The sequence below is a fragment of the Muntiacus reevesi genome, chromosome 2 (assembly GCF_963930625.1).
Source record: "Muntiacus reevesi chromosome 2, mMunRee1.1, whole genome shotgun sequence".
Classification (NCBI taxonomy): domain Eukaryota; kingdom Metazoa; phylum Chordata; class Mammalia; order Artiodactyla; family Cervidae; genus Muntiacus; species Muntiacus reevesi.
The window spans coordinates 70,694,981-70,718,863 of NC_089250.1; the positions used below are offsets into that span (position 1 = coordinate 70,694,981).

Sequence of the window (23,883 nt, forward strand, 5' to 3'; positions counted from 1 at the left end):
GCTATATAAGTGTTTGTTCAATAGATCATAATGTGTTCCCTTTAACCCTTAAAGGTCCTTCTGGAGAAAAGTTAGAAAACAACAGCTTCAAAGAGAAACCAGCTATTTCCAGACTTTAATTGATAAAAGGAATGAATTCCTATAATCCCAGCGGTCCCATTTGCCTTTTAGAAGATTGAGAGGCAGAATGGGTTTGCAATGGTGGAATCTTCGGCAGGTGACTGGCCAGATTGGAGCTACTTGGAGGCATGGTCCACTTTCCTACGGCGCCTCGCGCCCTCCCACCGAGCTTGACCGAGGACTGACGGCTTTTCCGACACGGGCCGGGGGCGGGCCAAGGGGAGGAAGAGGGAATGAGCTCCCGGGATCCCCTCGCCCCTCCCCCCGCGCCCAGTGAGTAATGACATTCACGGGAAGGGAGGGAGCGCGCGAGCGAAGGAGAGGGGCAGGCTCGCGAGGCCATGTGATGCTGGGCGAGAGAGAGCCGCCGCCGCCGAAGCCTCCTGCTTTCCTCCCTCGGATTTCGGGCTGTCATGGCGACCCCCAACAACCTGACCCCCACCAACTGCAGCTGGTGGCCCATCTCGGCGCTGGAGAGCGATGCTGCGAAGCCGGCAGAGGCCCCCGACGCACCCGAAGCGGCCAGCCACGCCCATTGGCCCAAGGAGAGCCTGGTTCTGTACCACTGGACCCAGTCCTTCAGCTCGCAGAAGGTAGCCAGGAGGGAGCCGGGGAACCCGATGCGCCCCGCGGCTAGGAGACTTGGGGGAGGGGACCCGGGAGGGTTTAAAGATCTGAAGATCTGCTCAGAGACTGGAGGGTAGAATCTGCGGTTGGGGGCACCTGGAGGACGGGGGGGCCTGGAGGACGGGGGACGCTGGGCTGCCCTCCGGGGACTGGCCTTGTCTTGGGCCCCAGGAGCACCGTCCCTCATTCTAGGCACAGCCATTCTGCCTCTTTCCCTCCCAGAAAGACCCAATCTGTTGGAGGGCTGAGAAGAGAGACAAAGGCTAGAGGAAGCGAATGGGCACTGCTGGAAAGGCGGCCTGTTGGAGGGGGCGGCTGCTGCGGGGAGGGGGAGGAGAGCTTCCTGGGGTCCAGCCTCCAGCCCCAGTCCCATCGCAGGCCTGCCCTCTGCGCTGCTATCCCGATACCACAGGCCTCGGGTCAAAGCTCTCTCCCTCTCTGTCCGCCCGGGGGCCGTCTTCTGACTGGGGTTTGAAGGGTCTGACCCTAGCCCTCGCCTTATCCCCCCTAATTTTGAGCTGAGAAGCTACGAGTTAACCCATCTCCCCAAACCTCAGCTCGGCCCATATCTGTGTTTGCGGCTCTTAAAGGCACAGACAACCCCACGGCCCTTTCTCAGACTCAGGGGAGCAGGAAGGTGGTTGGGAACCAGCCCGGTGTTAAGTTATCGGGGTTCCCGCTTTCTGGGGGTGAGGTCCGAACACCGTGACTGTAAGACCCGGGCACCTCTAGGGGCGCAATCTTCAATCCTGGGCTGTCCTTTGAGGCACAAATTCAGCACCATGGCCAGGTCCCAGCAGCGGGGTCCTGGAGGAGCCTACGGGTCACCCATTGCCTGACCCTTCCACTTCTCCCTGGAAGATCCTTCTGTTCCACTCACGTATTTCCCAGATGGAGAAATGGATGCCTTAAAGAGAAATGGCCTTGGAACCAGTCTTTGGTTTGATTTTGGGGTTCAGGCTCAGTTTTCATCATCTGGAAAATGGGATGATAATAACAATTATAGCTATTTCCTCTAATTGCAACCCCTTCTCAGGGTTGCTGAGAGCGTTGTTGAAAAGGTGTTACAGCTTATAGTTTTACACTTGTTCAGTCGCTAAGTCCTGCTCTACACTGGCACTAGTCACACGTTAGCATACATTACTGTTTCAAACACAGAACACTGGGTCCCACCTCAGAGATTTTGATTCAGTAGATCTGGAGTGGGGTCAAAGATGCTGCATCCTAACAGACTACCAGGTGATGCTGATGAAGCTGGTCCACTGACTCTCCTTTGAGTAGTTTCGAGTTTAAAGTACAGACTCTGAGGCCAGACAGTCCCCAGCAGGAGAGCCATCTTCCCCAATAATTCACCATGGAGTTTTTGGCAGGTCATTTTGCCTCCCCCAAAGCCTCAGTTTTATAATCTGTAAAATGGAGCTAATGGCAGTACCTTCTACAGAAGGTTATTTGTGATGGTGAAATGAGATGATGCACAAAAAGTGCTGAGAGCAGTGCCTGGCACGAGACCAGGGCTCTGTTGATAATGATATCACTAAAGTGTTAGATAAAGAGGAGATGGAGTTAACCAAGGTCACGCGGGGACTCGTCCATAAATTATATACATGTGTGCTGAACACCTACTGCACGCCAGGCTCGATAAAGTTGCTGGGGATTTGGGAATGAGTCAGACCCACTTCCAGATGCCAGGATCTCCTCCTCCCCCAGAACCTCAGGAGCCAAGCCCCAGTGTCCAGGACTGGACAGGAAGTTGAGGGTGGCACCTCCCATCACCATTTCCCCAGGAAGCCTCCTGAGCATTTCTTATTCAGGATGAGTTCAGGGTTAAGTTGTCCCCTAAGTCAAGGATGGGGCCACCCACTGCAATCCCATTTGTGACCAAGCCTCTGACCAAGGCATTCTCCTGCCTCTCCTACCAGGGCCTTCTCCTTGCCGAGGTGCCCTTGGTGGGTTCTAGAGGCAGGGTAGCCTGGCAGAAAGCTCTTGGACTGTGCAGTCAGATGGTCCTGGCTTCTAGTTTCATCTTGGGTGCTCACCGGCTGTGTGACCTTGGACAAGTCACTTCACCTCTCTATGCCCCTATATCCTCCTCTGGAAAGGGGGACATTTGCATTTGGCTCTGCAGGATTTCTGGGGGATTCAGAGGACATGGACACGTGTTAAGTGTCAGGCACACAGCAGCAGCTTAGCATTGCCTTCTTTCCCATCAGTCCTAAAGGTCCCTGCCTGTATGCACAGCAGTTCCCAGAGGGCCCTCCCAGACATGGAAGAAGGCAGGTAAATGGCCTCTACCTGCCCCTCTGGCCTTGCATTTCAAGCTCTTGGGCACTGACATCCCAGCCCTGTCCCTGTTGCCCTTGGCCATGGACCACCTCCACCCCCACTCCCAGGAGTTCCACAGGCGAGGACTGCACAGCCCACCACTCCTCTGCTCAGAAGTCTGCAGTGGCTCCCAAGTCCCTCTGGAAAAAGCCAGAGTTGTCATAATGGCCTCAGGCCCTCCTGCAGGATCTAACCTTGCCTGGTCGTGGAACCCTCATCAATCGGGGGAAGCCTATGAACTTTTCTCAGAATAGTGTTTTTCACTGAGTAACATCAATACAAAGGAGAATTAGATTAGAAGGAAAACCAGTCCTACCAAAGTATAGTTATTGACATATTTTCCAAAACAAATTTATTACATAATAACATGTGTTTCTGTATTAACCCACCATATCACACGATCGAGTGGCAGGAGTGATAACTACTGTAATGTTGAAGTCATGACAGTTATAACTGCGGCAACTGTGAAGTGATGACAGTATCTGATTCCTAGTGGTAACAATATTGCAGGCACTGCTAACACTACCATGCTTTGTCGCCTACACTCATAATTGAAGTGAATGCTAAGTGTCAGTTTGAGATGACTGAAAATAAACCTGTAATTTTCCCATCCTAGTTCAAGGACTCCCTGATTTTATTCATAGACCCCTGGGTCTAGGAATCTCCATTAAAAACCCCTGTGCACGAGTCTTCCTGATCCCCTCTCCTCCCTCTCCCATACATCCTGCTCCAGTCACCCTGGCCATCTCATCATTTCTCAAAAATTTCAGACATCTCCACCTCAGGGCCTTTGCACGGGCTGTCCCCTCTGCCTGGAACTCTCTTCCTCAGATCACTGAACTACCCCTTCACTTCGTTCTTTGCTCAAGTGGCACCTTCTCAGAGAGGCCTGCCCTGATGGATCACTCTATTGTTTTTTTATTTGGGCCGCCCTGGGTCTTCGTTACGGTGCGTGGGCCTCTCCAGCTGTGGTGCCCCGGCTTCTTTCTTATTGCGGAGCACTGACTCTACTGAAGCAGGCACAGTAGTTGCGACACAGGCACTCTAGTGGCGTGTGGGCTTCGTTGCCCCACGGCATGTGGGATCTTAGTTCCCCATCCAGGGATCGAACCTGCATCCCCTGCACTGGTAGGTGGATTGTTAACCACTGGACCACCAGGGAAGCCCCTGGATCACCCTATTTAAAATGCCCTGGACCCCCAGTTTTCCTTACCTGGCTCTACTTTTGTCCTTTTTTTCCCAATGAACTATCTTTTGTCACACTATCTCATTTTAACTGCTCGTCTTCTGTCTGCACCCGATAGAATGTCAGCTCCCCGTGGGCGGTTACCTTTGTTTTGTCCCCCGCTGAGTTTCAAGCACTTAGAACAAGCCCTGGCACAGAGTAAGCATTCAGTAAATAAGTGCTGAAAAAGGGCTCGTGTGTAAGCTTTACGATGTTATATTAAAAGGCATTTGATTCTATAAGCCTAAAACTGCTCTAAGAAACAAAGCTTATTAATTTTTTCAAAAAAGTATTTGAGGCAAATAAACTAAGGTTCAGAGACTCCAAGTGTCTTTTACAAAGTCACCAGAGACACCAACCGAGCCCATCACCATTTGTTCAAGGGCCTGGGTGAAGGGGGACTGCCTAACCACGACAGTGAAGCACCAGCGGGTGAATTCCAGGCACCCACAGGGAGACAGTTTGCCCAGAGATGGCTGATGCCTGGTCACACTGAGTGGTGACCACCTAAGTCTGACCCAGCCTCCAAGAGGTGGAGATGGCAGATGGCCTTGATGGCTGCATGCCCTTCCCCCGGGCCTGGCTTCCTCCCACACTCTCCTCCCCCGCAGAATAGCACATGGCTGTGGCCTGCAGCACAGCTAAAGGAGAAAGTCTCCTTGGCTGCTTGCCAGCGTGACCCCGAAGCAGCTCCAAGCAGGACTGTTGTTCCTCTAAAGATAGTCCCCTCCCCAGGCAGGAGTCCCACCCTAGGCATCCTCACTGAAGTTGAAGGGCAGGGCCCTGGGAGCAGACACCCTACCAGGATGCACCGTCAAATGTCTGGACCTGCCAAGGGCAAAGGCCTGATTTAGTTTCTGTTTCCATACATCCAGAGATCCCAGCCTGACTCAGGCTGGATGGCCCGGCAGAGCCCGCCAGGATGGGCTGGAGGGGAATGGGTTGGTTGGGTTCCAGCTGAACTCCAGCTTCGACTGCCCTGAATCTCCTACAGGGCACGGGCGCCACCCATGAGCTCAAAGATACCCATATAAATGCTTTCCTTCGTGCCCACTCACACTTACACATATCCACATGGGCACACACACTCATCCACACTCGTGTACACGTGCTCACACAAGACTGGATGCTCACACTTATTTGTATCCATACCCACGCACACTCGTGCACACACATGCACAGACATTTGCTCCCTTACACAGCTGCCAGTCAGACACACGCACACACACTCATACGGCTAGACCTAATAAATACCACCCTGGTGCTCCCTCTGCCGCAGTCCCCTCCCCACCTTAGAACCAGCAGTTCCCACCCTCTGCTGAGGAGGGCAGAGCCAGCCCTGTCTCCTGCAGGATCTGAATGTAGCATCAGTTCAAAGCAGGGCCATAGGGCACTCTGAGAACAGAGTTCACCCTTTCATTTTACTAACAATTAAAAGGAGGTTCAGAGAGGGGCAGCAGTAGTTCTAAGGTCACACAGCATTGCTGTGGCAGAGCCAGGCTGAGGACCTGAGCCCCTGGCTCCCCATCCCACCCGCAGGGCCTGCTTTTGGCTGCTGCAGCAAATGAATCTGGGTGAGGGCTGGGGGCTCAAGGGCTGACTACCTCTCCCTCCCCACAGTCCAGCACACAGACGGGGTTGTTCACGTCAGCTGTGAGGGTGGGGCATGAAGCCAGGAGTGCCGGACAGGGCAGTGTGCGTGTGTGTGTGGGGGGGGGGGGGGGAGGATAACAGTGATTTTGGAACCCATGTATTAACCTCCCACACTGGCACTTTATCCTCATCATTCCACCTCAACCTTTTGCCAGCCCTGAAGGAATAGAATACATTCCTCATTTCACAGAAGCTAGGGATCAGAGAAGTCAAGCGACTTGCCCAAAGTCACATAGCAAATAAGCAGCAGAGTCAGCCTCCAAGTTCAAGTCTGTCTGCCTCCAAAACCTAGTCTAATTCAAGGAGCCAAGACACACATTACCCCTACCATATGCCAGGCACTGTTCCACAGGGACTAATTTATCTAATCCTCACAACAGCCCTCTGAGGAAATTACTCGTGAGACTTCCATTGAACAGATGAGGAAACTGAGGCACACAGATGGAGAGCTACTTGTAAAGCCAAGCCATCCAGCAATTAAGTGCTAGAGCTGGGACTTGAATTGGCACAGTCTGGCACGCAGCTCAGTGTTTTGACCATAACACCATGTTGCCTCTTCTGGGAGCTTACCTCTTGGCATCTGGGAGGAAGACTGGGGACACCCAGGATCAGGAGATACCACCTAGCTATGGATGGAGGTCATCAATGCTTTACCAGAAGAGACCTGTGCCTCTCTCCAGATGCCTTCTCTTTCTCCTCGACTGGAGTCAGAAGTAGGGAGAGCTTGTAGGTGTGGATCTTGCCATCTTTTTGCTGGGGGACCTTGGACAAGCCCAGCTTTCTCTCTGAGTCTCAGTTCACAGGGAGGGGACAGTTGGACTAGGTGGTTATTAACCATCTCCCAACTCAGAACTGTTGGGCTGGATCAGGAGCAAGCTAGCCTCAAAACTCTCCATTAGCATCTACCAGCTCCAGTCTGGGACCCTCTGAACCTTAGAGAAAGATTACAGAGAGGGCAGGTCCAGGACTCCCTGGAAGGAGCCCCTTGGGCAGAGAACACTAGTCTGGGAGTCAGGAACCTTCTAGTTTTACGTCTACTGCCAAAGTGGCTGTTTGGCTTTGAGTAAGCTAGTTGCCCTCTCTGGGCAATTTTCTCATCAAGAAAAACAGGGAGATGGTCCCTGCTCTGCCCAGCTACGGAAGGCTGCCGTGAGCATCCAACAACCAGATCAGAAGGTGTTTGGGGACAATAAAGGGCTAGGCTGATGTCAGTAAATTCTTTTCACCTCACTTTAGATTTCTCAAATCATTTGAGAAATTTTGCTCTTGATTATGACGATGATGAGAAATTCTGCAAATCTCCTGGCCAGATTCACATTGGGAGGCCAGGCTGAGAGTCCAATCCTGATAATGAGAATCATGAATTAAGTGCCTTCTATGTACCAGACACTGTGTTGGTACTATTATTAATACTTCAATTCGGCAAAAAAAAAAAAAAAAAAACCTGAAGCCCGGAAAGTGTAAGGAATTTGCCCAAACTCACACAGCAGAGCCAGAAATCCTATCCCAGCCACTTCCAACTATAACACCCAGCTCCGTAACCACAGCACTGCCCCCGGTCCCCAGGGCGGAGCTGTCTTCCTCCCTCCACCAGGCACCAGGCCCCGGGAGGTTCCCCACCCCCTCCTGCACCCCAGGGGCCCAGGAATGGGTTCCAGCAACAGGGTCCCCTCCGGTGTGTGACCTCTGACCCCTCTTCCCGCACGCCCCGCCCCACCGGGGCAGAGGGTCCCCGTGTGTCCGCCCGCCTTCCCGGCTCTGACCCTGGCGCCCGCAGGTGCGGCTGGTGATCGCCGAGAAGGGCCTGGCGTGTGAGGAGCGGGACGTGAGCCTGCCGCAGAGCGAGCACAAGGAGCCCTGGTTCATGCGGCTCAACCTGGGCGAGGAGGTGCCCGTCATCATCCACCGCGACAACATCATCAGCGACTACGACCAGATCATCGACTACGTGGAGCGCACGTTCACGGGAGGTACGGCGGCCGCGCAGGCCCAGACAGCACCCTGGAAGCTTGGAAAGCCTGGGGACCCACCCCTACCCCCGCCACCCCTGACCCAGGCCTGGTCTCCCCGACAAGGAACCACGGGCTACAGGCCGGGCTCAGATACCGCACCCCCAGGACCCGCAGATCCCCGGGGACCCCCAGTTGGAGCGCTGGGGCTGTAGCCTCCTCCCAGGAACTCAGGAGTCACAGACTCGGCTGCAGAATCTCCGAAGCCCCCCCTGGCTCGAGCAGGGCCCAGACCCCCTTCGAAGTCCCCACAGACAGGACCCAGATCTCCCAGAGAGGCCAGGGCTTGGGCAGGATCCTGAAACCCTGTAAGCATTGTCAGGACCAACAGACTCTCCGGACCCCGGAGACAGGCTCAGATATCCGAGAACTTTCCAGAGGTGAGCAGAGCCCAGCGCCTCAGAACCCCCCAAAGTCCTCCTCCTCCCCCTCCCTGTCTCCTTCCCTCCCTCTGGCCCTGCTCAAGTTCAGGAGTTCAGTCCCCATGGCAGAGGCAGGCCCAGATGCACAGTGTTTTTTGTTTTTTTTAAAATGTGAATTAGTTGCCAACATTTAAAAACCAAGGATGTTTCGGTTTCAAACATCCAGGATTCCAACTTCTCGCCAAGTCTGGCAACATTAGGCCTAGACCCCCACCTGGAAACAAGCCCGGGCAGGTGAGGAGCTGTCCCTCGAAGGACAGTCTGGTAGGGCTCCCTTGAAGAGAGGTAGGCAGGCAGGACCACACTGGGATCCCGTCTTAGCCTGGTAAGGACTTTATCTCGAGTCAAGGAAAGAGGGTGGGCCCAAGAAAGTGTTAGTCACTCAGTCATGTCCGACTCTGTTTGACTCCATTGACTGCAGCCGGCCAGACTCCTCTGTTCGTGGGATTCTCCAGGCAAGAATACTGGGGTGGGTTACCATGCCCTCCTCCAGGGGATCTTCCCGACCCAGGGATTGAACCAGCATCTCTTATATCTCCTGTATTCGCAGGCAGGTTCTTTACCACTAGCATCACCTGGGAAGTCAAGGAGAGGGCGTGGGCACCAGACCGCTGGATAATTCGCGGTTCCAGGATGCTGCGGTTGGGGGGTGTGGTGCCAGAGGCTGGCCTCTCTGGAGCAGGGGGGCGGGAGGCCCAAGACGGGGCCCTCCATCCCCTCCCCAGCCCCGCACTCTGCCCCGCAGAGCACGTGGTGGCGCTCATGCCGGAGGCGGGCAGCCCCCAGCACGCGCGGGTGCTGCAGTACCGCGAGCTGCTAGACGCGCTGCCCATGGACGCCTACACGCACGGCTGCATTCTGCACCCCGAGCTCACCACCGACTCCATGATCCCCAAGTACGCGACGGCCGAGATCCGCAGTGAGTGCCGGGCTCGGGGGGCGGGGCCGCCGGACCCTCCGGTCACGTTGGCTTAGCCCTCCTCCTCCCTGTAAACCCAACCCTCGCTCCTCCTCCTCTTCCTCCTGTTTCTGCGTCTCTTACTCACTTTCTTCCTTTTATTTCTCCTCCTTTTACTCCTTCTCTCCTCTTTCCCGTGGATCTCTCTCTCCATCCCTGTGTCTGTTTCTCTGCTCAGTTCTCTATCTCTCACTCTGGGTCTGTCTCTCTCTCTCTCTCTGACTTTCCATCTCACTCACCCTGTTTTGAACTGAACATCTCTCTTCATCTCTGGACAAGAAAGTCGCTCTTTCTTGTCCCCCTCTCCTGCCCCCTCCTCTTGTCCTGCTATCCCATACAGAGGCTATTAGGCTATAGGTCGCCCCAGAGGTTTGTCTGTCCATGGGAGCTTGGACACCTCTCCAAAGGCATCCCAGCCCCAGACACCTGGGATTGGCAACCCAGGGCATTGAGTGACATTAGGGCTGGCATCACCAAAGATGACTGCCCAGATATTGCAAGGCCCCCAGTGGAGTCTCTGATTTCTGATTCGTCCATCACCCGGTATTGTCGTAACTGCCAGCTTGAATGTGCCCACATCCTGTGTTATCCTTTCTTTTTTTTTTTTTTTTTTTCAGTACTCAGTAAATAAAGGTTGGATGAAATCAGATCATCCATCAACAACTGTTTACAGACTTTGGTCCAGGCTGTATGCAGACACCATGGTGTCCTATACACAGAGGAAGTGTGACAAGTCTAAGTAGATAATAGATGCTTGGTAAATGATCACTTCCTGTCAAGGAAACGAGGCTCATGTCTGAAGGTGAAGCAGGTTGTGGAACTTGATTTCATCCTTTTAGAGTGCCCCTGAACAAGACTCAGGATGTGTCTATATTGTCCTGTCCCCAGTGAATCAACAATATTTTTGAGGTCTTCTATGACCCAGGCTTTGGATAGGGGGCTGCAGACAGAAAGAGAATGTCACAGCTTCTACCCTCCCAGGGTCATAGTTTCCTGGAAGCAGAAAGACAGATGACCAGGAAATTACAATGCAGGACTAAGTACATTTGAACAACCTCTCAGGAGAGCAGTCTGGCACACTGTATTGAATATTAAAAGGCCCACACCTTTAGAGAGTGTCCTGCAATGACAGTTGGATGTGTGAGCCAAAGAAATATGTACAAAGATATGCATTGCAGCATAGGAGCTAATAGCAAGAAGCTGGAGATAACCTAGTTGTCCATGATCTGGGGACATGAATGCATGAATGTGTATGCGTGCTTAGTCATGTCCGACTCTTTGTGACCCTATGGACTGTAGCCCCCCAAGCTCCTCTGTCAATGGGGTTTTCCAGGCAAGAGTACTGGACAAGGTTGCCATTTCCTTCTTCAGGGGATTTTCCCAACCCAGGGATCGACCCCGAGTCTCCTGTGTCTCCTGCATTGGCAGGCAGATTATTTACCCACTGAGTCATCAGAGAAATAAACTTGTTGTCCATGATTTAGGGATTAGGTAGATAAATTCTATTTCTTACAAACAATGGAATATTGTGCAGCTGTTAAAAAATAATAGGCATATGGAATGCTCTCTAAGATGTATCAGTAAAGAGGAAGAAAGTGAAGCATCTGATGCACTATCATTTATATATGTAAAAGGGGGTCCAGTGGCTACCCAAGTGCTTGCAAACACAAAGTATATTTCTGGAAGGATGCATGAGAAGATTAAGGGAGCAGGACTAAGGGACTGAAGATTGAGAGAAGAAAGATTTACTTTTCTCTGTACATTCTTTAATATTGTTTGAATTCTTAAGCAAGTATGCATGTATAGTCTGTTCGGGACTAATTGATTTAAATTTTTCTTTTCTAGTACCAGTCAGTGTTATGATAATGGGACACAGAGGTTAGGGCTAAAGAAGATGCCCATCCCAGCCCCTGGGGTCGTGGAGGGCTTCTGGAAGGCAGTAATATTCAAGGATGACCAGGAACTGGAAAGGGAAATAAAAGAGAGAATCCTTTTGGGTGAAGGGATAAGAGAGGGCATGGTGTGAAACCGAAGGACACTTAACCTGGTTGATGTATATAGCCCAATGGGGGTAGGTGTGGTCCTGGTGTGAATCTAGGGAGTAGGACTGGCAGAATTGGAATTTTATCTGAAGAGCAGCAGAGAAACAGTGGTGGAAAGTGACAGGATCAGATTTGCATTTTATAAAAATCATTCAACAGAAAGAAGAGTGGGTGGGACATTTAAAGGGCCATGACTGTCATCTAGGTGAGCAATGATGCTGGTCTGGACTAGGTGGAAGGAGTTCCTAAGTGCTTCTGAAAGATAGAGGTGCTCCCCTATCCTGTCCTCAGTTATTTGAAGGTACCTAGAAGGCACTGGGGTGCAGAGAGGATCTCAAGGCTCCAGCCCAGCTGAGGGAGAGAGGAAGGGCCTCACAGGATGCAGAAGTCATCCTGCAGTGACCCCTCCCCCATCCCAATTAGTCAAATGTCTTTCTTTGGCCTGATCTGCCCTCCTGGGGTCTAAAGAAAGCCACATGGGCAGCCCTGGGTGACTGGCAAGAGGAGAAGATGCTGTCCTTGAACTTCAAACTCATAAAACATCAATGAGACTTAATATAGACCCATAGCTGAAAGATCTGGGAAGTGTGCTTGCTGATATCAACCCAGGAGATGGGATGGTGGACAGTGAAACCTCAGAGGGCAGAAGCTGAACAATTGCAGTCACTCATTTATTTTCTCATTCTATACCATTCATTCATTCATAAACTACTATTTTGTGCCAGGCCTGTGCTGAGTTTTAAGGGAACAGAGATGAATCAGATATATTCACTGCTCCCCAGAGACTCAGATTCCAGTGGAGGACACGTACATCCAGAGATTAGTACATTGGCATCAAAATCTCCATGTACAGCAGTACATGTTGTGCACTGCACAAGTCCAGGGGGCACTTTTCACATAGACTGCAATGTGAATAGATCTGTGCACTGGCAGCTAATTAATGTGCTTGGATTCTCTGGTGGAAATCTGCACAGCATATGCTGGAGGACAAAAAGATCTCCAAGAGGATCAGGAAGGGCTTCATAGAAGAGGTAATCTTGAGCTGGATCTGGAAGGGGAGTTTCAGGAATACAGGAGAAGGCCCTTCCAGGAAGAAGCAGTCAGAGCAAAGGCCTAGAGGTTTGGAATGATCTGGACATTCGTGGAGTATCAAGCGTTTGGAGGGGTTGAAATGTTACCATACAGGGATAGAGGCAGTTGGGGGAACTCAGTGGAAGAAGGTGGAGCTGGTAAGGGAAGAGGGGGTGATCCTGCTGCATCTTTTAAGGCAAGTTGAAGAGCTTGAACATTTTCCGAGGGCAGTGAGGAGCAATAGATGGGTTTTCAGCTGGAGTGCCATAATCAGGTATTTGTTTGAGGAGGATCTCTCTGGCAGAACCAGGAAGAAGGGCTTGGAGGGGAGAGAGTACAGGTGACCAGGGGTAGGTCACAGCATCCAGGAAAGAGGTCAGTGGGGGAAGGGGGGCCTGAATTAAAGGAGAGTCAGAAAAATGAAAGGGAGAAGTTAAATGTGAGAAAGATTAAATAGGAAAATCAACGGAAACTGTGACAAATTTGGCTTGGGGAGGAAGGAGAAGCAGAGTTGAGGACAACCCCTGGTCATCTGGGCTTCCCAGGTAGTGCTAGTGGTAAAGAACCCACCTGCCAATGCAGGAGACATAAGAGATACAGGTTTGATCCCTGGGTCAGGAAGATCCCCTGGAGGAGGGCTTGGCCACCCACTCCAGTATTCCTGCCTAAAGAACCCCATGGACAGAGGAGCCTGGCAGGCTATGGTCCATTGGGTTGCAGGGAGTAAAACAAGACTGAAGTGACTTAGCACATGCGCATGCTCAGGCATCTGGCTTGGCTTAGTGCTTCAGTCTGGGGAGTATGCGAACAAGGAGGAGGTGGAGCAGAGAAGCTGATGGGGTTGGGTGAGTGAGAATGAATTTGAGGAGCCCAAGAGATGTCCAAATGGACTTGGGGCTCAGAAGAGAAGGCAGGTCAGATTTGCACACCACCTGACCCACTATGTCTCAGGCTCACTGGCTAAGAATTCTGGAGAAATTCTACCCCACACATGTAAACTGTTCCCATGCAGGAACTTATCCCACTTAATCTTTCCATCTCCTCTTGTAAAACCTACGGCTCACAGTTAGACTTTTTAAGGTAGATTACAGGACAGTTTCTCTCACCCATTAAGAATAATTCTCATGGTGCTGCCTTGAGTTCTATCACTGACCCATGTTCCATCACTCTGGCCTTTTTGGCATCTTTAAAAAGTCAGTTTTCCCAGAAAACATGGTCAATGTGTCCCTATATCTTCAGGGAAGTTCCCTCACTAGAAGTGGACACCAAGCTCTCTTATGATTTTTCATTTGTTTAACTGAACAAGTTTTTCCTTGTGGGTTACAGTGAGTGAGCACCAGACTGATAATCAGACAGATTTAGCTTCAAAATCTCCGCTTGTTGTTTACTAGTGTGTTATGTTATTTAGCCTCTCTGAACTTGTTTCTTCACTACAGAAAGGGGTGGGGAAATGTAGTTGAAATAGGAGCTTGTCCAGGTTTAGGGTGATATTCATTTCTGGCCAAACCCTACTCATCCCCCAGAGTTGCATCCTCCTTGAGGTTTCTTGATACCTTATGCTCTAGACAGGTGGCTCTCTGGGTCCCACAGCATCCGTTCATTCTTCATTAGAGTTTGGCCATGCTGTGTCTTGTAAGGGTCTGTCTCTCCCACTAGCCTGAGCCTAAGGCAGGAAGGCGTCTCATCCATCCCTATGTCCTGGCCCGAGGTGACATAGTGTCTGCTAGTTATGCCTATTGATATTGTTATCCCAGACTAGTATTTGAGTGGGACCTATTCCAAGTTGTGTGGGGGAAGGGAAAGGAAAAGCACCAGGTGTCAGATGAATGGGACCTTTCCTATTTTCTCCCCAGGACATTTAGCCAATGCCACCACAGACCTCATGAAATTAGACCATGAAGAGGAGCACCAGCTATCTGAGCCCTACCTTTCTAAACAGAAGAAGCTCATGGTGAGTGCCCTTAGGCCTGCTCATTCCCCTCTCCCACCATCTTTTCCATGGAAGAGAAGAATTGAGAGGAGCTTGTTCTAAGTAGACATCATTTGATGACCTGAAATGGGAAAACCACCAGCTTGCTTTTCCAATCCTGTCTCCTCTGTCATATACTGGCTCTTTGACCTTGAGCAAGTCACTGTGCCCCTGGGGCCTCCCTTTCCTCATGAATTCAGTTGTATCTCTTAAGAGCAGAGCTTTGTACTGAGATTCTTGGGTAAATGTAGTATTGAGGGAATGCTTTGAGGAGAATCCAGTAAGGATGGGTTAGGAATGAAGAAGGAGCTAAGTTCACCTGACCTGGAGCTTAAAGGGTACCACAAAGTCACCTTGAACAAAGGGATAGACTTTTATACCTCTGTATTAGCCATTGGCCCAAGTATTTCTCAAGTATTTTCTGGAAACTCCTTTTTGGCCGAAAGCAATTCTCTGGAGAAGGGGCAACTGTGAGCCACTATCAACCAGTTTTTACACCCATGAAAGGGGTCTGGTCAGGACAGCTAAGCTCACCAGACTGCTGTGAGCAGCAGATGAAGATGGTTTGTAATGTTGGGGTATCCAACACACTTGAGGAATTATTTGGAGACTGGGTTTGCAGAAGGAGGTTTGGACCAAGATTCTTCCATCCCTGGTCATCTTTGCTCTATTGAAGCCAACTCAGCTCCTCTAGCTCCTGCCTGTCCTGCCCACAGGCCAAGATCTTGGAACACGACGACGTGAGCTACCTGAAGAAGATCCTGGGGGAGCTGGCCATGGTGCTGGACCAGATCGAGGCTGAGCTGGAGAAGAGGAAGCTTGAGAACGAGGGTGGGTGCCGGTTCTGGGGTAGGTGAGGGCTGGAGCTCATCCAGCCCACCCTGTCTGTGTCTCATCATCTTTTCCCCAAAGGTCTCAGAGGGCTATCCAGGTGGTTAGGATCACGGGCCATGGAGTCAGAAAACCTAGGTTTAAGTCCTAGGTTGACCACTTGCTAGGTGAATGGGCCTGGGCCAGGTGTTTCACCTCCCTGGACCTCAGTTCCCTGTCTATAAAATGGGGATAATAATAAGACCTACTTCAGAGAGATAGTGAGACATTGCATGAAATAGAAGACTGGTGTAGAGTCAGACAGAGTCAGATTAGGGTTCCAGCTTTGCTGCCTGTACTGTGCGACCTGGACAAGTTTCTTTCCCTATTGGAGCCTCAGTTTCCTCTTCTGTAAAACAGGATATGTATGCACATGCACAGTCACTTCAGTCTTATCTGACTCTTTGCAACCCCATGGACTGTAGCCTGCCAGGCTCCTCTGTCCATGGGATTCTCCAGGCAAGAAAACTGGAGTGGGTTGCCATGGCCTTCTCCAGGGAATCTTCCCAGGGATCAAACCACGTCCCCTGTGGCTCCTGCACTGCAGGTGGATTCTTTACCTCTGAACCACCAGGGAAGCCCAAAATAGGATGGTAATAGTACACTTTAAAACCCTAACTCCATCCTGTTGAACTCTTTAAATGGTGAAAAGCACTCAGCACAGTGTTTAGAACAAACTAGTTAATTACATGTGACAGCTAAAGACATGTGCATTCTTCAGATCAGAAAACTGAGGCTCAGAGAGGTAAAGTGACTTGCTCAAGGTCACACAGCTCTTTAATGGCATAGTTAGGGCAAGAACAGCTTCCATCTTGGTGGGTCCAATGTTCATCCAGCATTTCACAGCTGAGGCTCCAAGTGCAAGGCACACACAGGTACCTAAAGTCCTAAAGAGGGACATTGTCATGCATGCTGAAACCAACTGTCATGAATCTTTTCTACAAAAAAAGCACAGTATGGCTAAATGAGTAAAAAGAGTATATGTTGAGTTGGCCAAAAAGTTCGTTTGGATTCTTCCGCATGATGTTAGGGAAAAACCTGAATGAGCTTTTTGACCAACCTGATACCTCAAGAAGGAATTTTCTCATTTCTATCTGACAGGGTGCTGGAGAAGGGCTATTATGGAAGAGTGTTCAGGGGCCAGTGGACCTAGCTGGACTACATGCTGCCCATCATCGGGAAGGCTAAGCAAGACTAAGCCAAATGATGGTCACAGGGATTCCGAGAGCAGCAACAGAGCAGAGACCCAGTGTGCAAACACATGTTAAGCATCTTCTTGTGCCACATTGACTAAAGCCTCATTGGCTAAAGCAAGTGACACAGCAGAGCTAGGATTTAACGGGTGGAGGGTTGGATTCTGCCTCTTGGTGGCAGGATCAGTAAAGCCTTTGTGAAGGGGTGCGCCTGCAAGAATGGGAAGCATTTGTGGCTGTTTTTGCAGGCTACTCAGGGTGAGGTGTTCTGATTTTACTTTTAGTGGATTTTAAGGGAGACAGAAGCACAGATCACTACCACCAAGATGGTGGTGGCTAGGACTGAGGTGGTGGCCGTGGAGATGGGAAGGCATGAAAGACTGGAGAGGTATTTTGGAGATCAAAATGGGCAGGAACTTGCTGAAAGGTTGAGGGTGTGGGGGGAGGGGTGGGGAGTAAGAGGGGAGAAAGGAATCAAAGAGGACTTCTGAGGTCTTGGTCTGAGTTACTGATGATACCATTTCCTGATATGGGCAAGGGGGACCCAAGAGTTCAGTTTGGGACACAGTCAGTTTGAGATGCTTTTGCAGCACCCAAGAGGGTGTGTCACATAAGCTATTAGATATTCCAGTCTGACTTTCAAAGGAGAGGTCAGAATTTGGAGATGGAGATTTGCGAGTCTTCAGCATATACATGATATTTTTGGTTTTGTTATTTATTTATTTATTTTGGCCATGTGGCTTGTAGGATCTTAGTTCCCTGACCAGCGATTGAACCCACACCCTTGGCAGTGAAAGCATAGCGTTCTAACCACTGAACCCCCAGGGAATTCCCATATATGTTGTGATTCAAGTTATAGAATTGGATAATGTCATGTAGAGGATGGTGGAGAGAGAAAGACGCATCAAGACCTGCTTATTAGTTATTTATTGCTTATACCAAACTGTTCCCAAACTCAGCAGCTTAAACAAAAAGCTTTTGTCATATCACACATTTTTCTGTGAATCAGGAATTTTGGAGCAGCTTTGCTGAGTGGTTCTAATTTGGGGTTGCATGATGCAGGCTGCAGTCCAGCTGTTGGCTGGGGCTGCAGCACTTTGAGCTGAAGGATCGGAGATGTCTCATTCACATGGGTCTTGACTAGAGGTCCCAGTTCCTCAGTGGCTGATGGCAGGAGACCTCGGTTCCTATGTGGGCTTCATATTAGGGCTGCTTGAGTTTCTTCACAACATGGCACCTGGTTTTCCCCTGAGTGAGTGACCCCAGAGAGATAGAAGCAGCAGAAGCCACATTATCTTTTATGATCTACCCTTGAAAGTCATTCTGTCACTTCTACCACATTCTGTTCATTCAAAGCCAGTCATTAAATACAGCATATATTCAAAGGGAAGAAAATTGGGCTCCACAAAAGAGATAAGTATCAAGTAATCTTAGGCATATTTTTTCTTTTTAAGTTGAAGTATAGTTGATGCTCAACATTATATTAGTTTCAAGTAACATTATATTAGTTTCAGGCAGTTTACCTTCTGAGCCACCAGGGAAGTCAGGTTCAAGTGTACAGCATAGTAACTGAGTATTTTTACAGATTATACTCCATTAAAAGTCTTTACAGGGTAATGGCCATAATTGCCTGTGCTATACAGTATATCCTATTACATACATAGTAATTTGCATACATAGTAACTTGCATCTCTTAATCCCATACCCCTAATTTGCCCCCACACTTCCTTCTCCACTTTGGGAACCACTGGGGTTTTTTAAAGTAATTAATTAGCTGCTTTTGGATGCTCTGGGTCTTCATTGCTGCAGGTGGGCTTTCACTAGTTGCTGTGCACAGGCTTCTCACTGTGGTGGCTTCTCTTCCCTAGAGCTCGGGGGCTCTAGGGCCTGTGGGTTCAGTAGTTGTGATGCACGGACTTAATTGCTCCATGGCATGTGGGATGTTCCGGGACTAGGGATTGAACCCGTGTCCCTTGCACTGGCAGGCAGATTCTTAACCACTAGACGACCAGGGAAGTCCAACCACTAGTTTATTTTCTCTCTTCTTTATGGAAAGGCATTCTATTCTATTATTTATTTGGCTGCACTGGGTCTTAGTTGCACCATGCAGGATCTCTGATCTTCGTTACCACATGCAAGATCTTTAGTTGCTGCATGTGAACACTTAGCTGAGGCACATGAGATCTAGTTCCCTGACCAAGGATTGAACCTGGGCCCTCTGCATTGGGAGTGCAGAGACTTAGCCACTGGAACACCAGGGAAGTCCCAGGAATGGACATTCTTATAGTGACGCACATGTACATGCTTGCAAACATCTGTCTGCAGGCAAACAACAGATGCACGTGGGTGTACACTTCACTCACACGTGTGGTAACCCAGCCCACTTCATGGACACAGACACCCATGTGTGCAGCTGTCTACATGTCTACATACACAATCAGCTGCACAGATCTGAGCAGACATTCACAGAGCTAAACATACACACCATGCAGGTTGCAGACACATAGGTTCACATACAGATCCAAATCAAAATGCACCCATTGAAAGGGGATTGTGTGTCTGTAGAAATACATACAGATGTGCGTATTTGCACATAGAAAGAAGCAGCTTAATGCAATGGTTATAAGCACAGGCTCTGGAACCAGCTGGCCTGTGTTCGAATCCACACTCTGCTCTGCCACTTACTAGCTGTGTGACTTCTACTAAGTTACTTAACCTCTCTGGGCCTCAAATTCCCTCACCTGTGAAACAGGGATAATAGCACCTATATGATTGGACTGATGTGTGGATTAAGGAAATGAAACCACACTCTCCTGGTTCATCTCATGCCTCACAGACTGTGCCTTCTCGTGCACCGTCACTAGTTTCTCTCATTGCCCAATATCTAAACCTTGGCGTGTCCCACAGCTTAGTCCGTGGTCCTGTTCTCAAATCTGTCTACACTAATCCAGTGCGTACTCCGGCACTTCCATCCCTTGGTCCTTCCTCCTCTCACTGTCCCTCACCCTGATCATGATCTTACCCCTCTTCTTACACAGCAGTAATTCCCTGATCCATCATTATTAGCAGCCCCTTGTCTGCACCTCCAGCTCCCTTATCCCTCTCCTACTTCATCACACTTTGCAAAACCTCAGTTCAGTTCAGTTCAGTCGCTCAGTTGTGTCCGATTCTTTGCGACTCCATGGACTGCAGCACGCCAGGCCTCCCTGTCTATCCCAACTCCCGGAGCTTGCTCAAACTCATGTCCATCGCGTCGGTGATGCCATCCAAACATCTCACCCTCTCTTGCCCCTTCTCCTCCTGCCTTTAATCTTTCTCAGCATCAGGGTCTTTTCCAAAGAGTCAGTTCTTCGCATCAGGTGGCCAAAGTATTGGAGTTCAGCTTCAGTATCAGTCCTTCCAATGAATATTTAGGATTGATTTCCTTTAGGATGGACTGGTTTGATCTCCTTGCAGTCCAAGGGACCCTCAAGAGTCTTCTCTAACACTACAGTTCAAAGGCATCAATTCTTCGGCACTCAGGTTTCTTTATAGTCCATCTCTCGCATCCATACATGACTACTGGGAAAACCATAACTTTTACTAGATGGACCTTTGTTGGCAAAGTAATGTCTCTACTTTTTAAGATGATGTCTAGGTTGACCCCATGGACTATACAGTCCATGGAATTCTCCGGGCCAGAATACTGGAGTGGGTAGCTTTTTCCCTTCTCCAACAGACCTTCCCAACCCAGGAATCGAATTGATTTCAAAACCTCAAACCTAGTTAAACCCAACTCCCCACCTATTCAGCCTATACCCAAGAGCCTAAACATGGCTGGAGAAATGTAGAAGGATGGTGGCTGATCTTTCTTTCTTTCTTATGATTATTTATTTAACTGTGCCAAGTCTTGGTTACAACATATGTAATCTTTGGTGCCACATGTGGTATCTTTAATTGTAGCATTTGAACTCTTAGTTGTGGCATGTGGGATCTAGTTCCTTGACTAGGAATTGAACCTGGGCCCCCTGCACTGGAAATGCAGAGTCTTAGCCACTGGACCACAAGGGAAGTCCCTGGCTGGTCTCATTTTGAACTCAGGACCACTAGCCTTAGATGGCCTTCCTGGTGCCCCAGGCCTCCCACTAGGTGACGATTTATTACCTCTCCTTTCTCCTGAACCCTCCAGCTGCTTCTCCCACATCCTCACTCTCAACTCACCCCCATGCTACCCTCCCCCCAGTCTTAGTGCCCATACATACACTGTATTTTATCGATTCTAAGATGCATCTTTGTTAAATCACTTGTCAACATCCCTGAAATTGGAAGGTTTTCAGTAGTTTAATTGGCATTGCTTGTTCTCTCTCGGGTGGATATCTTACATTTGAAATTTAGAATTAGAAACTTAGATGTCTTGAAAGACAGTGCGGTACATCCTCTTGCTAACAAGGATGAATTGTTCTTGAACTAGCTAAGCCCAGTCCCTTCCCTGTGTACTGGATTTCACCCACGCTCATCCACTCGAGGACAACCACAGCAGTAATTCTCTCCACTCTCTCCTGTAGCATCTCTTCCTCTCTCGGCTCGATCATTCCCATCAACGTGTTTTTTTTTTTCTTCCAACTTATGAAAACACTCTTGACTCATCTCATAGTATCGGTGTATCCTTCCCATCACAGCAGAACTCTTTGGAGGGGGGGCTTTTGCTCAACATCTCCATTTCCCTTCCTCCGTTTCTCTCTTGGACTCTCTCCAGCCAGGCTTTCATTGTCAGCATGTCCTCCAGCTGTTCTTGTCAAGGTCAGCAGCCGCCGAATGCAGTCTCCAGTATCAGCCTCCCCTTCTGTGACCTTCCGTCAGCATCTGACCTCAGCTGAGCCCTCTCTCCCTGGCACACTTTCTTATCTTGGTTTCTAGGGCACCCCCCTTTCCTGGGTCATCTCCCACTCCATAGGCTGCTGCTTCTCATGCTGCTTTGCTGGTTGCCTCTTGTTGCCCAAGATCTCAATCGTGATGCCCCCAAAGCTCCGCTCTTGGTCTCGTTCTCAGCCCTGTCTCCACTCATGCCCTTGATGGTGCCACTAACTGTGCCTCTAACTGCAGACACATCATCTCTCCTCAGATGTCTCATTAGCATCTGGAAGGTTCCATAGTCAAGAACAAACTTTTGATCAGAGCCTTCATTACATTTTAGCTCCTCCTCCCATGAAACCATGAACCTCTTGAGGGAAGACACTGTGTCTTCACCTCTTCATGACCAGCACACATGCTCAGTCATGTCTGACTCTGCGACCCATGGAACATACCACCAGATACACGTTTAAAATGTTTTGAATTATTATTTAATTAATTCTTGACTGCATTGGGTCTTCCTTGCAGTGAATAGGCTTTATCTAGCTGCAGCAAGTAGGGGCTACTCTCCAGTTGCAGCGTGCAGGCTTCTCATGGTGGCTTCTCTTGTTGCAAAGCACAGGCTGTAGGTGCTCAGGCTTCAGCAGTTGTGGCACGCAGGCTTAGTTGCCCCGCGGCATGTGGAATCATCCCAGACTAGGGATCAAACGCATGTCCCCTGCATTGTCAAGCGAATTCTTTACCACTGAGCCACCAGGGAAGCCCAGGGCTTCAGCTTTTACTCTGACCACGACAGGCAGTCATTACAAGGCTTTGATCAGAGAGAAGGACATGATCTGACTTAAGGTTTAACAAGATTCCTCTGACTATTGTGCTGAGAATAGACTCTAGGGAGTCAAAGACAAAAGATAATTGTTATTAGGACCAGGATGGTAACAGTGGAGGTAACACCCAACTTTGGATGTTTTTTGAAAATAAAGTTGATGGGAACTTCTGCCAAAGTGTATGTGGGTGTGAAACAAAGAGAAGAATTCAATATGGCATGAGGCTTTGGGCCTGAATAACTGAATGGACAGAGGTGCTGTTACTGACGTGTGGATGAGTGTGATAGATTTGGGGTGCTGGTCAGGAATTCAGTTTTGGACTTGTCCAGTTTGAAACACCCAGTGAACAGGCAAGTAGAGCTGGAAAATAAACAGTGTGATATGTGAGTCCAGAGTTTAAATACATCTTCCTGACCTAGGAATCGAACCAGGGTCTCTTACATCTCCTCCATTGGCAGGTGGATTCTTTTACCCCTGTGCCACCTGGAAAGTCCCTAAACACATATATTTGCATTTAACAAGTCACCTGAGTTAAAAGAAAAAAATAATAGAGGAAGTATATGCATATGGCCCAAATCATGAAAGAAGTACAGAAGTGGGTGACCTTGGGGAAACACTATGGCCGGCAGACAGGAGCCAGAGGTGTAAGTGATGAGAGAGAAGGGAGTTATGGGAAGACAGAAGGTGAGCCCGCCCCACCGCCATCTTGTTTCTCTTCCACCCCAGGGCAGAAATGCGAGCTGTGGCTCTGCGGCTGTGCCTTCACCCTTGCGGATGTCCTCCTGGGAGCCACCCTGCACCGCCTCAAATTCCTGGGACTGTCCAAGAAATACTGGGAAGACGGCAGCCGGCCCAACCTGCAGTCCTTTTTCGAGAGGGTCCAGAAACGCTTTGCCTTCCGGAAAGTTCTGGGCGACATCCACACCACTCTACTGTCGGCGGTCATCCCCAACGCGTTCCGGCTGGTCAAGCGGAAACCGCCATCTTTCTTTGGGGCGTCCTTCCTCATGGGCTCCCTGGGAGGGATGGGCTACTTTGCCTACTGGTACCTCAAGAAAAAATACATCTAAAGCCAGGCCCCGGGCTTGGTGTCTGACTGTCGGTGTCTCTGTGCTGTGTGATTCCCAACGAGCTCTCGGTAACCACCGTCTCGTCTCACGAACACTTGGACAGCCCCCTCCCACCCCTTGTTCGGAGTAATTCTATAGTCAGTGTGAAAACATTCCATAGTTTAGGAGTAGATATTGCCAATGCCGTGAGTTGAGGCCACGGCTCTACTAAAGGAGAAAAAGAACGAGTAGGAAAGAGAGAGAGAGGAAAAACAAAAACACGAATGCCTTTTGTTTGTTTTGAGTCAAGGTCTCAAGATGGAACTGTGGGGACTAGTTGGGATCTGAGGTGAGTCCCAGGCCATTTCATTCACCAGGGCCCAAATTCTGGGAGGTGCTGGGGGCTCACAGGGCCTGACCCTCGCCTCCCCTTCCCTCTTGCCCAGGGAACTCTTCCACAGGACAAAGCCAACATCAAGACTCGACTCTTCTAAGCGGTACTTCCGGGTGGGGCTGGAGACCCAGAGACCCGCATGGGAGACCCCTGAAGATCGGCTTAGGGGCTTCATTCTTCTCCTGGACCTGAACTGAGTCAGCACTGGCTGAAGCCAAGGCCGTGACATCCAACCAGAGGCTGTGTCTGGACCGATGCCACAAGCACACCCTCCCATTCCTCTCTCGATTTGAGCAGAGCGCTTG

General features: G+C 49.9%; 1 protein-coding gene across 1 annotated transcript; it reads left to right on the plus strand.

Annotated features, from left to right (window-relative positions):
* The first annotated feature begins 510 nt into the window (after positions 1-510).
* Positions 511-23,205, plus strand: GDAP1L1 (ganglioside induced differentiation associated protein 1 like 1). The gene is made up of 6 exons (XM_065919781.1): positions 511-713; positions 7,725-7,917; positions 9,124-9,297; positions 14,303-14,400; positions 15,135-15,249; positions 22,862-23,205. Exons 1-6 carry the CDS (start codon positions 534-536, stop codon positions 23,203-23,205), a joined length of 1,104 nt encoding a protein of 367 aa, XP_065775853.1. The 5' UTR covers positions 511-533.
* Positions 23,206-23,883: the final 678 nt, after the last annotated feature.

Coding starts and splice junctions, on each gene's coding strand:
- GDAP1L1 (XM_065919781.1), top strand. CDS start 534: ATGGCGACCCCCAACAACCTGACCCCCACCAACTGCAGCTGGTGGCCC. Junction 714..7,724: donor AGTCCTTCAGCTCGCAGAAG/GTAGCCAGGAGG, acceptor TGGCGCCCGCAG/GTGCGGCTGGTGATCGCCGA. Junction 9,298..14,302: donor CGCGACGGCCGAGATCCGCA/GTGAGTGCCGGG, acceptor TTTTCTCCCCAG/GACATTTAGCCAATGCCACC.